The sequence below is a fragment of the Benincasa hispida genome, chromosome 8 (assembly GCF_009727055.1).
Source record: "Benincasa hispida cultivar B227 chromosome 8, ASM972705v1, whole genome shotgun sequence".
In the NCBI taxonomy this organism is placed as follows: domain Eukaryota; kingdom Viridiplantae; phylum Streptophyta; class Magnoliopsida; order Cucurbitales; family Cucurbitaceae; genus Benincasa; species Benincasa hispida.
Window position 1 is genome coordinate 63,352,439 of NC_052356.1, and position 15,686 is coordinate 63,368,124.

The following is a 15,686-nucleotide window of genomic DNA, read 5'->3' on the forward strand; positions in this document are numbered from 1 at the left end:
CAATCTATCAACGATAAACTGTAATATAAATCTATCACTTTCTATAAGTGATAGAGTTTAAGCTAAAACAGTTGAAAGAAATAACAAACAGACAGATAATTAATTTTAATAGCATATTCAATTGAAAAGTGGTTTTTGGAGAACATTCTAATCAAAGATTGAAGAAGAAGAAGTTGTTAAATTCTGATTGATTGAATAATAAGAAGAATACTGAAGATGAAGAAGAATGAATATGTGGTTTTGGTTGGAAATTTTATGGTGAAGAAGAAGTGACGACAACGATGTACCAGAAGAGGTCGATTGCATTGTTGATGAACTAAACGACGAACGAATCTTAGTGACAATGAAGAAGAGGCCGATCATGAACGAACAATGATGAAGAAAAGGAAATCGACGATCAATAAACACACACGAAGTTCAAATGAAGAAGGGTAATTTAGGAATTTTTTAAAAAATGTGAAATATTATTCCCGTGTTGCCTAATTCCGTTTTGTTACTATTTATAACAATTTCCCTCAAATACATTTCCTATGCAAATGAGAAAGAACTGAAATAATGAAAAATGAAAATTAAATTTAATATTATAAATTGAGAAAAATAATTGCTAGTTTTGCAAATATCCCTATGTTATTTTTGCTTCCTATTGTAACTTTTGGTTTAAAAATTAATGGTTAAAAGTATTTTTGGTCTTTAAACTTTAATAGAAGTAACAATTCAATTCTTAATAGTCGGTAATGACTTGACCATGTACTTTAAAATGGATAACAATTTAGTTTTTATCATGAAAAATCTTATCAAAATTAAGTATCAAATTTTATTACATAATGATTTAATATTTATAGTTCACAAAAAAAGATTTTCTGATTGGTTTATCGATATACATTTGTAATAAATTTCATTAAATTTTAATAATATTTTTCACAATAGATACTATATCGTTACAAATTATAAAATTGATCGACTTAATTGTTATTTATCAATATTCAATGACTAAATTGCTACAAATTTAAAACTACAAGCACTTAAACAATATTAATGAGAGATCATAATATAATTGTATTTTAGTCCATTACAAAATTTATGAACTAAATCGTAGTTTTCGTTAAAGTCTCAGACAACAAAAGCGTTGTTTTAACCAAAAATGATTATAGGTATTATTTATGAAAAAGGAAAAAATCATTATCAAATACTAATATTAAATATTATAATTATAATATTCAACTTTTATTGATATTTTTATCGGTATTTCTATTTTTTTTTATGAATTTAATATCGAAATAAGGGTAAATCGATATTTCAATTAAATTATATTATATGAAAATCCGTGGGACGCCAGAATTAATAAAGAAAAAGATCACTTTATGTTTCCATCGACCTCTACATTTTAAACACTGTTGTGGTGTAGGTTTACTTTTGTCGCGGGACGTCTCCCCATTTTCCTGTTGTCCTACTTCCTCCCGTTAGCCATTATCTCAAAATCGAGAGGGCTTCCTTCAGCTCTGAGCTGCAATGGGGGAATCACATTCATCAGCGCCCCCAAATTCTCTCCCCCAAGACAACAGTACTGCAAACCCCATGACGTCTTCAGGAACTCGAAGAAGAAAGCCTCCTTCCCCACAAGAACTCATATCCCACTACGAATCCCAAGGCCTTACTTCTCACGATGCTTCAATCAAGGTAATAGAAGACCTTCAGAATGCTCTCTTTAGGATCATCTCCTCCGGCAGAGGCAAAAAGGACAAGCTTCTGGTCGAGACTTCAAGGAAGATCGATGCCACTAATAACCGTCTTGCCATTCTCGACCTAAAGTTGGACTCCAAGCCAGGCTATGCCGAGAGTTTTGCCCTAGGTTTGGCTTCTGGGTCTGTTTTGAGTGGGATTGGGACTGTGATGCCCCATGTTTTTGGGGCTCTCACCAATATTTGGAGCTCTGTTAGTAATCTTACCAAGCATTCTTCTTGAATTTGATAGAAACTAGTCTTCGCTTTTGTGGTTTTGTTTTCCTTTTAGTTAGTCATGAATTCTCAGGTGGTTGGTAGTCTTTGTTTTCCGATTGATTCTGGCTAGATACTCGGGAAATGCTAATATTTGAGCTATGCCTTTTCTTTTTCCTTTCTTGGGGTGGGGTGTGGGATTGGTATTTCATGATTGGCATTTCACTTGGAATAATGATTTTCGACTTTTCGTCAAGGGTTCTTTCTCCTCCATTAGAAGTCGATAAAGGTAAATTAAAAGAAATGGTATTTACGGCGAAATCAAATAGGGCGGCATCAAGGGAATCTCCTTCATAGGTAATTATTTAGTTTGTGCACGGAAGGTAACGTTCTAGCCTTTTGAGTAAGAATAATAGTAACTCTGCTCGTGGGATTAAGCGGCGAATCAGGCTTCAGATTTTCAATTCCAACATTTTAGTACAACAACTATGGGGTGGGGATCAAACCTCCGAACTTCAGGAGGATGTCAATTACAAACTAAGCTCACATTGGCTCCAACGCCATCTCTTGCAGATGACACTGTTCATTTTTGCAGGGAAGTGAGGAAAGACTATCTTTTAGATGTCTTGAACATGGACTTCCAGCCAGGTTAAGAAGAGCAGGTGTTTTTATTTTCCAGCTCAAACACTGCTTTGGATGGTAGCCATTCTAATTTCACTTTTGGCTGAATATTTCTGTTAATTGCCCTGGAAAGTACTTAGGTACAGAAGTTAATTTTTGCTTTTCCTACAATAATGTATTTGAAGTTATAAGATTGAAAATAGATTAGGACCTAGGAGTGAGGAAGAATTTCATTTCTTGTGCATGTGAGGAGGGTGATAAACCTTAATATATTGTTTTAAGCATGCCGATATCTGTGATGACTGCTTCGAGTTGCATGTTGGTGTGTGCAGATAGATAAATTGGCTGTACAAGTAAGGTATTCACTGGCTTCTTGTTAAACCTGCATTTTATTTTGATAAGGTGGGTTGAAGTGAGGGATAATTGAGTTGTAATTTAGGAAAACAGGCTTTCTGGTTAGTCACAACTGTGTTTAAATGTTTCTGCTTTCTGGAGGGTAAATTAGGAGCTAGCTAGAGCGATTGGAGAAGTATTTTGGAAAGGAGAAAAGTGCTACTAGTTGGGTTAAGGAGGACGTTGAGACAGGGGTCGAGCATTAGCATCTAGAAAGACTCTTGAATTAGAATACCGAGGCACATTACTTTTCTTGTAATTTCCCTTATTTCCAGTGTGGTTGATTTAGTGTCCTGTCGTTGCAATTTGTTTGGATGTCTTAGCAGAGACGTGGTTGCTATGGTATGGTGGTTGGTTGACTATTGAATGTATGAGAAGGAAGTACTTCAAATTTATAACTAATGGCTAGGTTATTAAGGAACATGCAGATTTTTAAATCCACATTCAATAGTTATTACGAGGCAATCACGTTGTAGCAGTCTCTTTGAATAATTTATCTACAATGGAATGTAGAAGAAGTAGCCAGCATTCGTTTATAAGGAGGAGGACATTCAAGCTTGGCTACAAATTTGTGCCAGAGCTTGAAAACAATGTGTATTTGAAGAAATGCGGGAAGGGGGAAGGCAATGCCTATTTTCTGAAGGGGTGTGCGAAGATGATTAGTGATTAACTGATTGTGTTCAGTTACAGTAAGAGCTGTAGGAAACTTGTAGCGGTTAATTAGCATTTGAAGGAGGTTTAGCTTGTTGATGCGACTTGTAACTTGTGTAAGAAATCTGTTGAGCATCATTTGTTGGATTGTAATTAACTGTTTATTACAAACTGTTTTTCGGTTAAGAAGTCAGCAGACTAGTAGTATTCTACGTTTGATGTTTGGAACTTTGGAGAAATTGGAAGTTTAAAACTTAAGAACCTCCAAATTTAAGATTTATTCCTCGATTCTTGGGTCGAGCTTAAGCTCTTTCTTTAGAATTCTTGGAAGAAAGAAATCGAAGTCAATAGGTAGGATTGACTAGTGATGTGGCGAAATGTTGAGAGTTTACTTTAGGCTTGTTATTTAAAAACTTGAAGGGTGTGTTTGGTATGTGATAAAAGTAGAGAGTTGAGTTGAGTTGAGTTGGTAAGTTATATTATCTGGGGAGTTAAATTGTCTGTGTTTGTTGTGCAGAGTTGAGTTAAGTTGGTAATTATTGTCTATGTTTGTTGTGCAGAGTTGAGTTGGAGGATTTGATGCAGTTTTTTGTGAATGAGATTAGTTCTATTTTTTTCTGTTTATTTTTTATTTCATTCTTTTATTTTTTTAGTTTTATGCTTTGCTATTGTTGATTAATTTTCAAATATACAAGTATTTTCTCAAATCATTTATGACATAAACTGGACAATCTCAATTTTTTTTTCTCAATTTGTAGAACATAATAGATTATTTTTCATATATTCTTTTCAAAAACTGTAATAATTCTAATTCTTTTCAATCGGTAAAACATATCAACAAAATATATTTCATATTATTGCTCAACTAATTGGTATATTGTATATTGTATGTATATATATTGAATGTTTGTATATATATTGAAGGTATGTATATTTCATATTGAATGTTTGTATGTATATATATCTAAAAAATATTCACAAAATATATGTTTTTTTCGATACTTATTGTCACACTCCGCCCCAGACCACCTTCTTAGCCTAGAGAAAGGCGTGACTGCAGCAGTTACCAACTCTTGGGCTGACACTTACTGCCTAATAACTCTTGTGGAATAACTCTGATACCAATTATAATTCATATGCAACGAGACGTCTTTAGGCCCACAATTTATTAACTTAGAAACATAATATGTTTAGAGTCATTACAACACTAGATTTACGAGTCCCAAAACTCACAAATCCTAGTCCCTATATGAACAATAGTAACATGTGTATAATATTAACAGTAACCACCTAGCAAACGGTTACAAGTCTTTTGGTCCTTTAGTGGCAGAGCAAGCGCAGAGCTATCTTCAGAGGATTTGACTGCTACCTGTGGGGGGAAAAAACAAAACATTTGAAAACGGGGTGAGCTTACGCCCAGTGAGTGATCGAGAAAACATAGTAAATTCTCATGCATAATTTCATAAGATAGTTTTATTTGAAATATAATTTAATGCAGCATAAACAATTTCCAAGCGTAATGTATATAAAACTGTTTTAAACATAAAACAGTAAAATCATTTCTCAAATCAAAGTACTGTATAACGAGTAAAATAGTCCCAACACCAATTGCTAGTCCAGAGAGAACTCTTTTGTTCAATCTCCGACTTAGTTCACCTGTGGCCACATTAGGTACTACTGCTCAGATACCTTCTCCTTGTACTTCAGTATCGAGCTATTAGGATACCTTCTCCAACGTACTTTAGTATCCCGTTGGTTTGGTACCTTCTCCAACGTACTTCAGTACCAATAGATACCTTCTTGTACTTCAATATCTAGTTGGGTGGATGCCTTCTCCTTGTACTTCGGCATCATATTTTACCAAAACTATTTAACAACTTTTCTCTTTAAAGCATGTACAGTATAACACATATACAACATGGCTTTAAAGTTGGTAACGCATGCGGGATAAAATACATAAACATATGTAGATAGTTTTGCAACAGTAGGCATGCGTTCAACTCACAATTCAAACTTGCTTGGAAACAGCTTCATAAAACTAGTAGGCATGAGAATTATTTTAATAAATATGCTTTCTGTAAATGTTGTAATTCAAAACAGCTTAAAAAACGTTTTAGTTCGAAAACATTTTAGTCATTCATCACAATTTCTTAGGAGCTTTTCACTCTAGTAGCTCTTCGAGCTCCTTTTCACCCCTAAAATCCAGATTCAACTTACAACTTAGATTACTCATAGTTCTGAACCTTATTTTGAAATACTTCCTTCTACAAACTTATTCTAAAATGTCTTAGGAAGCTTACTTATCCTAAAATTTCAGCTCAGAACTCCTCGTGGTTTGGCCGGAATCACAGAATCTTCAAGACTGGCCCAGACTGATTCGATAGTCTGACCCTTCTGCCTTCTTTTCAATCTCCAGCCTGGTTCCTTTGAGTTTTTTCCTCCGACAGCCCTAGTCTGAAAACTAGAATTCCAGAGCTCTTAGATGGCTTTGGAATCACTCCAAACACACGAGTAGATTGGGAGATTTCCTCATCCAAAATTGATACGTTCTTTTCAACCCTCACTGTTCTCCCTCTCCTTTATGAAATTTATGATTTTGTGATTTGAAAATGAAATCCGTAGGCGTGGCGTGCCCTTCAATTGCGTAGGCGTGACGTTCGATTGCAGCACCGGACAAGGCGTGGCTGACGCACAGGCTGCTCTTGCTCTCTCCCACTTTCTCGCTCAAAATCTCGCTCTCTCCAATTTTCTCGCTCAAAATCTCGTTTTCTCCACTCTCGCTCTCTCCCACTTTCTCGTTGGTCTTGCTCTCTCCAATTTCGCTCTTTCCCACTTTCTCGCTGGTCTCGATCTCAACGATCTCGCTCTTAGCTCATACTTCTCCTTTTGCCACGATGCAAGTCTACCCATGTGTGTGCTCTACATTTCAACAGTCGACATTTCTAGCGAGATCCTCATCACAAAATTAGCGAGATTCAGCCCACATTTCTAGCGAGATTTCCTTCCATAGCGAGATTCAGCTTACATTTCTAGCGAGATCCTCATCACAAAAATAGTGAGATTTCACTTGTCCAGGGTTGAAGTTTCGACTTATGTACAACCCTTTATACATATTGTTTCCAAGTTTTTCTTTGTTTCTCGAGTTATGTATGTCGAAACTTCAACCTACGACAACCCTAATATACATATTGTTTCTAAGTTTTTCTTTGTTTATCGAGTTCTCAACGTTCAACCTCTACATTAATCCAATCTTCAACCCTCGACTTCTAGTAAAACAATAATATTTCTCTAATATAAAAGGTCTAATATTTCTCTAATATAATAAGTTTTGAAAACAATCATATTAATATAAAAGGTCTTAGTTTTGAGGGGATAAAAAAGGAGAGTTTTGAGTGGGTAAAAAAGGGGTTTTAATAACCCATAGGTTTTCTTTATGGGCTTAACAAACATGGGTAATAAATACCCAATTCAACTCAACTCATACCTATTTATCAAACACCCCCGAAGTGTGTTCCATAACTGACAAATATTACTCTTGATATTCCTTGTAGTTTATGTTAGATTAAGAGACCGCAGGCTTGGAAGCCCATAGAACTCCCATGGATGGATTATCCTACTAGCTCCTTGTTGTTCCGGGTGTCTCAACTATTTCTTTACTTCAATCCAATTGAGATTTTTCATTTTTGTTCTTTGAAGAAAGAAAAGCTTTGGGTGTTTCCTTTATGCATATTGCATTATTACTAACATCTTAGACAATATTAATACTACATTGCCCTTTTGTTTACTAGAAATTAAACATTATGTCACTACCCTTTTTAGTACAACAACGGGATAAGATATTGAACCTTCGATCTTTAGGGAGACGGTGTATGTCAATTGCCATTGAGTTAAACTCACTTTGGCTTTCATTACCACATTTATTTTTGTTGCAAATATTCTTGGACAAGTAACTATGGAATACCTTCCCTCCCTAAATCTTTTTCATTTGGTCAAATTACAAATTTAGTTATTGAACTTTGAGATTTGTGCCTATTTTGTTTTAAAACTTTCAAAATCAAAAGTTTAGTCCTTGACATTTTGAATTTTTAAGAATTCATGGTTTTACTAGACACAAAATTGGAAGTCAAGAATTTGTTAGACATAAAATTCAAGTCTCTATCTAATAGGTCAATTAATTTTTTAAGTTTTTTAATTTGTCAAGAATTTAAGCCATGTTTGGGCATGATTCTAAAATAGTTAAAATCACTTTTGCTATTTTCAAAATCACTCTTAAACAAATATGTTTTTAATCATTTAAAGTCAATTTTGATGCATGATAATTGCATCTAAAAGTGTACAATTAAATATTAAATTAATTTTTAGTGATTAAGGTCGTGTATCAAAGTAATTTTGAATATGACAAAAGTGATTTTAACTTTTTGAAAATCACTATTAAACATGTATTATTTATAAGATGCAAAATTAAAAGTTCAAGAACTGATCGTTAGACACATTTGATAAATTTATAGCAGGAGAAGTTGTAGCACAAATAATTAATAGTTAGCTCTAGTTCCATTAGCAATAGTTGAGCACGAAGTTGATTAAACAAGTTATTCAATTTCATCACAAAAGTCATAACGTGCTCAGTCTGAAAGTAGGTAACAAGTTCCTTAACTACGCCACAACTACAACATCCACAATAGCAAGATAATCGATAAGAAATTGCCGAAGAAGAAAATGTAGCTAAAAGAATTAGTGGCCATGGCAAGAAAAGCAAGGGAAAATCTAAGGAGTTGTTTAGGGCATTGAGTTGAGATAGGATGTCTGGAGTTCATACGTCTGTGGAGTTTATATGTCTGTGTTTGAGGTGCAGTGTTATTTATTCTGCGTTTAGGGTGCAAAATTGAGTTCATATGTCTGGATATCTGATGCAGTTTTTTGAACTCTAAACAATATGTTCTTATGATTATTATTTTTTGTTTTGAAACTTTTTTATTCAATAATTCTACGCATCTTTGTTTGAATAAATATAGATTGTAGTTTTTTCCTTTTAATTTTTAGAACTTTTCTTTCTTTCTTTCTTTTTTGGACAATGAAAAACAATTAACCCATTACATTTCTTGTAGAAATATGGTTAAATAAAATAAGAAACTAAAGCGAAATCAAAACTTTCTAGCCAATTTTTCTCCATGAGTTTCATTATCATCTTCTTCTTTTTCTTCTTCTCCTTATTGTCGCTCTATATTTTTACTTTGTCATGTATTTTTTTTAATTAAATCTCCTCCATCAACAACCAATGAAATATCACCACATTTCTTCAACAGTTTCACTTTTATTTCCTCTAAATTTGGAGGATTATCAGAGAACAAATCTCTATTTTTTACTAATTCTTGCTGGAAAATGTTTCAAGAATTTTTTTTTTCATTTTATGGTTTTTTTATATGTTACATACTTTTCGAATACATGTATACTTTTCATCTAAATATTCTTAACACTCATTTGATATGTGAATTCATTACGTATAAATATTACACTTAATGTAGACAGAATAATATTTTTTATATAATCAACAACCCTACAACATAGTCATCAGTCTTATAGTAGTCGGAAGTGATTGTCGAAGTTGATTATCAAATATGATTTTTGTTGGAGTTTGTAGCTAGAGGTGGTTGTCGGAGCCTACAGTCGGTCACATGAAGCCTGAAGGTGTATTGGAGTTGGTTGTTGAAGTTTGTCATCGAACGTGGTTTTCGAATGCTATAGTTGGTCAGACGAAAGTGGTCGTTGAAGTTGATCATCGAATATGATTTTCGCTAAAGATTGTAGTCGGAGGTGACTGTAGGAGCCCAAAGTTAGTCGCATGAAGATGGTATTAGAGTTGGTTGTCGGAGTTTATCGTTGAAGGTGATTGTCAAAGCCTTGAGTTGGTCGTCGGAGTTGCTTGCTCAAAGATGATCATCTGAGTGATTTTCATCAGAGTTTGTAGTCGGCGATGGTTGTTGGAGCCTATAAGATGGTTGTCGAAGTTGGTCATCGGTTTTTGTTGTCGAAGCTAATTAGTCATCAGAGTTGGTAGCACTAAGGTGTTCGTCGGAGTGAAGGAGTATATGAGCATGCAACGGAAGAAACAATGATCAATAAGCATTCTAATTCATTAATTTTGACTATAAATAAAGCATGCTCATATAATAATAAAAGGGTTTCTAGCAATACCTTTGTATAACTTCTTTAATCTCGAAATCAGTTGCAAAACTTCTCCAAATCTCGTTGTGAACCACCTCAAGATATTTTCTACTATTCTCTTGGAGCTTTAGATTAAGTTGTGGTACTCAAAATAAGCTTGAATGAAGGGAACTTAGAGAAGAACTCACTGCAACAATCAATTTGAAGAACAGCTTCTTCAACTCGAATTTTTCAACAAAAACTCAATTGATGCATACCTCAATTCTACTCCAATCTTCTCTATTTATTGCAGGACATTCATGCAAAGAAGAAGGTTGCATGAGTGCAGCTCATGCTTGGAGATCTGAAGCAAAACTTAAGTGGGTTTAGTGTGAGTTAGTTGAAAGTGTTAATGAAAAAAACCATAATTCCATTTTGTGTTTTTCAAAATTTTCAAATTTTACAAAATGAGTTTAAAAATCAATTTGATTTCAAAATTGAAAATATTATTAATTTAACAAAATTAATTTTCTAATAATTAATAATAATTAATTAATTAAACAATTTAATTAATTCTAATTAATTAAATATCCAATAGTAAATTAATTTTACACAAATTCCACCTTCATCAATTTAATATTTAAACCATATTTCAATATTAATTAATTCTCCAATTTCGTTTAAATCTAAAATTAAACGCGTAATTATATCTCATATAATTACTAATTCCCTTAATTCTAATTTGAACGTTTCAAATTAACTTATCATGCTACTCTAAAGCTAATCCATTTACTAGCTAGTAGGGGAACCTCGCGGACCTACAGATCATGGGCTCCAACTATTCGAGATTAATTGGTTAAACTCTTTACACCGAATTAACCTCCATTTGTTAACTAATGGGTCACTCCACTAAAGCCCATAGTTGCACTCCCCTCACTGTAGATATATTATATCCACTCGATATAATCATGATTAGTAAGTTATCATGATTAGTAAGTTAACCCTTCACAGGTTGTTCATAATAATGGTTGGGTCAAATGTATATTTTACCTCCGAGATTACCTCTTGTTCCTTAAGTTCTACTGATCCTCTAATGAACAATTAGTTTGTGATCCAATCAACAAACTGAGTCTCTCTCGGGCAAGTGAGAGGGTGAGACCCCTTGTTCAAGACCCAGAGTCAGCAATTAAGAGAATAACCTTTCTACTATCCTTGAAAGTGGATAAGAGTGAATTCCATATTGCACTCTATGTCTCTAGCTATCTACCCAATCTCACCCCTAAAATAGAGGTTTATTGAGTCGATGCTATTGAGCCAACCCTCACCTATGCAAATCTAAGGATAATCCCGAATAAACAGAAGTTCATAGTTAGCTCAGGATTAAGGTCAAGTTACCTAGGTAATCGCTTTGAAATAGTCACTCTTAAACAGTAAACAATGTTATAAAGTAAGAGTGACTAATTTCGTGGTCCGATCTTGTACAAACCCATTGCACAGGAAGCCCCCACTCCTCATGTCATAACATGTACGAATTAGGATCATATCGTCTGTAGCATTTTACAACTCTTTGTAATAACTACAAAGTAGGTCGCATCCAATAGTATTACCAGAATACGGCACCCAATCTCATTCATATACTATAGATCATTTTAAATATTTACTCGAACCTGATCCACTTTTATGTCTCCACATAAAGTTCAAGTACTCATATAATAGTCATGGGTCTTTTAGTTTATTGGATTTCTAAAACAAAATAAGCAATAAATATTTTCAACAACTTATTGAATTTTCAGAATAAGTTTTATTGATTACAAACCACGAGTTTTAGGACATAAAACCCAACACGGACTTGGGTTACCGGAGGTGGTTGTCAGAGTTGGTCGCGTGAAGTTTGTGGGAGCTTGGAGTTGGTTTTCGGAGCTATCATAGGAGGTAGTTGTTGGAATCTGGATTTCGTCATCAGAATTGTCATCGGAGGTGGTTGTTGGAGCCTGGAGTTGGTCGTTAGAGTTTCCATTGGAGGTGATTGTCGGATTCCAGAGTTGGTCGCTGGAGTTGTCATCAGAGGTGGTTGTCGGAACTCGGAATTTGTTCTTAGAGTGTGTCAGTGGTTGATGGGTGGAGCCATTAAAAACATGAAAAAAAAAAAAAAAAGGAGAGTTAGGATGGTTGGTAAAATATATCAACTCAACTCCACCAACATTTAAAGTTAGTGGATCAAACAATGAGTTGATATATTATACCAACTTAACTTAACTCATGTTGGTGAGCCAAACACCCCCTAAGTTAAATTCTAATGTCTGAAGTTAATGGTATGAGACCTTTAAAACCAAAAGTAAAACCATTGTGTAGACACATGAATGATTGTTGTCCTTAACAAGTGATATTTGAGTGATGTCATGCCCTGACTTAGCTATGTCAGTAGAATTGATGCAAAATTCATTTGTATTTTAAACTCCTTTTATAAAAAAATTTTAAAATAAAAAAATAAATGGTGTTTGATTACATTTTTCCTAAAGTATTTTATACACGAGTTTGTTTGTTTGGTTACATGGTCAAAGTGTTAAATTACTATATAAAACAACTATTAAACACTATGAACTAATGATATTAATTTTATTTTTTTTAATAGAAACAACAACTTTCATTGAGAAAAAACACTTTTCACTGGTCAAGTTTCTTTCCCTCCTATTTTTTGTTTTTATTTATTTCATTTAATTTTTTAGTTTATGAACAACTGAGTTGGCCGTTAGAGTTAGTTGTTGGTGATCGATGGATTTGGTCATCGAAGGTGATTGCTGAAGTTGTACGCCATAGGTGATAGTCGTGTGGAGTTGGACGTTAGAAGAGTCGGCTGAGATGATCGCCACAGGTAGTTGACGGAGGTGGTCATCATCAGAGGTGGTTGTCAGAGTTTGATCGTCAAAGGTAGTCACCAAACCAGACAACAGTAGTTTTCGACAGTGGTTTGTTGATAGGGTTAGGGATCAGAGGTAGTCGTTAGAACATGTTGTTGGTGATGATCATCGCCAGAGTTGGTCATTAGCGGTGGTCGACAAATCATGTCATTGAAAACATTGGAGGGAAAGAGGAAAACAGAAAGATGGAGTTGCTCAATAAATGTGCAAATTTAAAAAATGAACAATGCAAAAGTTAGTGAAATTGAGTTATTTAACAATAACTCGTGAAGTTGATGGGTCAAACACTGAATCATGTACTCTCAAATGAAAGTTTAATTAATTGATTAGCAAATGTGACCTATATATTGAATATGTTATTGTTTATCTCTCTATTTCTTTCTAAAGGTTGAGAATAATGAAATCTTATAACTTTTCAAGAGCCATATGACCTTTGCAAAGATACAATTTAGGGTTAGCTATAAACTAGGAATAAAACAATAAACTACCTGAAAGATTTAGATACAGAAGATATTCCTAAATATTTAAACATCTAAATCTACAATGTTAAATACATAACAATTTTATACTCCTCTCCAAGTTGGTGCATAGATATCATGCATTCCTAACTTCCTCACAAGATCTTCAAACATTGGTTTAAATAATTCCTTGGTGAAAATATTTGTGGTCTAGTCTTTGGAAGGAACAAAAGGGATGCAAAATACTCCTTCTTTTAGATTCTCTTTAATGAAGTATTGATCAACCTCTATATGTTTTATATGATCATTTTGGATTGGGTTTTGAGCAATACTAATTGAGCTTTATTATCACAGAAGAGCTTTATGGTAAACTAATCTCTGGCCTTAATTCTTTGAGAACACGACGAATCCACAACATCTCACACACTTCATTACCCATGGCTCTATACTCTGCCTTAGTACTACTTCGAGCCACAACATTCTGCTTTTTACTCTTCCATGTCACCAAATTTCCCCATACATATGTACAATATACTAAAGTTGACTTTCGATCGGTCACGGATCCAGCCCAATCAACATCTGTGAAACCTTCTACAAATCGAACGTCTCCCTTTCTAAAGTAAAGACCTCAACCAGGACAACCTTTAAGACATCTAAGTATCTGATATACTACCTCAAGGTGTTCTTCACAAGGTTTATGCATAAATTGGCTAAACATACTATAAAAAGTTATGTCAGGTCGAGTATGAGATAGATAAATTAGTCGTTCGACTAACCGTTGATACCTTTGAAGGTCGACATGAGAACCTTGAAAAGTATCTCCAAGTTTTTTATTTGCATTTATTGGAGTTTCTATGGGTTGACAACCACTCATACCTGTATCATTGAGAAGATCTTGAATATATTTTTGGTGTGATACAAAAATTCCCTGTTTAGATCTTGCTACTTTCATGGCAAGAAAATATTTCATTTCTCCTAGATCCTTAACTTCAAACTCTTTGAAGAGTTTGTTTTTCAACGCGATTATTTCTTCCTGGTCATCACCTGTTATAAAAATATCATCTATGTAGACAATAATAATAGTTATCTTTCCATTCCTTGAGAATGTAGTAAATAATGTGTGATCAACATGAGCTTGTGAATACCTTTGTTTTTTTTTACAATACTAGTAAATATTTCAAACCAAGTCGTGGAGATTGCTTGAGGTTGTACAAAGATTTTTCTAGTTTGCACACCTTTTATCCAAAATTTTCCTCAAATCGTGAGGAGGTTTCATGTATACTTCTTTTTCAAGGTGGTTGTTTAAGAATCATTTTTTATATCAAACTGATTTAATGGCTAATCAAGGTTTGTTGTAATAGATAACAAAATTATAACAGTGTTAAGTTTAGCAGTTGGTGTAAATGTTTGTGTGTAGTTGATTCCATACGTCTGTTTATATCCTTTCGCCACTAAGTGAGCCTTATACTATTCAAGAGTTCCACCAACATTGAAATTAGGTGTGAATATCCACCTTCATCCAACAATCAGTTTTCCTTCTGGTAGTTCTTCCTTCCTCCATATTTGATTCTTCTTAAGCACACTTATCTCCTCATGTATAACCTTCTTCCACTCTAGAACATTTAGAGTCTTTTGAATACTTTTAGGTACTTGAATATTTTGTGATATTAGAAGTAAAAACGGAAAAAGATTTTGAGAGTTTTGCACGAGACACATAATTATTTAGCATATGGTATTTAACTTATGAACATTTTCCTTTTCGTAAAGGTATAGGAACATCAAGATCAGAGTTAGTAATCTTACCCGATGTGTTTATCTCGTTTCAGACTCTTGGCTGACAATAAGAGAGACAACCTCAAGTTCCTGATGATTTTCCCTTCTTTCATAAGTCTAGCCAAAGAGTTTTGTTGATTCTAGCCGAGATCTACTTTCAAAATGATGTTGAATTAGAGGAAAAACATGTGTATGTTTATTTTCTAATCATGAGTGCTCATTTTCTAGAGCAAGTTCAGAATTTTCTTGTTCCAAATTGGGTTTAGGTTTTTCAACAAAATTTCCTGGGTTTTATCAACTTTTTTATCACATTCTTTTGTCCCTTGGCTTGTGTTAGTGTTCTTAAATTGAAGAAATTCTAAGTTGGAGTTATTATGGATAGATTAGGACTTTTTATCATGACTTCCATGGATTCCATATTTTGAGGCACTGACTCAACTCTAATCGATGCTCTTCCTCAGGCTTATGAAGGAACTCTTAAACAAGAGTGCCTATGAGCAGAAGCGGATCTTTCTGATTTCATTGTGACAGAATTCCCACACATACATTCTAACATACAGATATGCATTGTAAACTCTAATTACTGGCATGCTTTTAAAAGAAATACAAACGACCGAGAGACTTACCAGGTTAGGACAGTCTTCACAAGAATGCCGTCCAACGTGAACGAACTCCTTTCGTTCTTACTCGTCCAGCAAGTAGTTGCCTAGCAGCACCACAGTCGTATACACGATCAACAGCGCATGAACAACAAACAACCGGGTACGACACCACCACTTGAAGCCCTCAGTATTCTC

At 34.2% G+C, this 15,686-nt stretch overlaps 1 protein-coding gene across 1 annotated transcript; it reads left to right on the forward strand.

Moving 5' to 3' along the window:
• The first annotated feature begins 1,376 nt into the window (after positions 1–1,376).
• Positions 1,377–2,190, forward strand: LOC120082569. Its single transcript, XM_039037802.1, has one exon. It carries the CDS (start codon positions 1,510–1,512, stop codon positions 1,960–1,962), a length of 453 nt encoding a protein of 150 aa, XP_038893730.1. The 5' UTR covers positions 1,377–1,509; the 3' UTR covers positions 1,963–2,190.
• Positions 2,191–15,686: the final 13,496 nt, after the last annotated feature.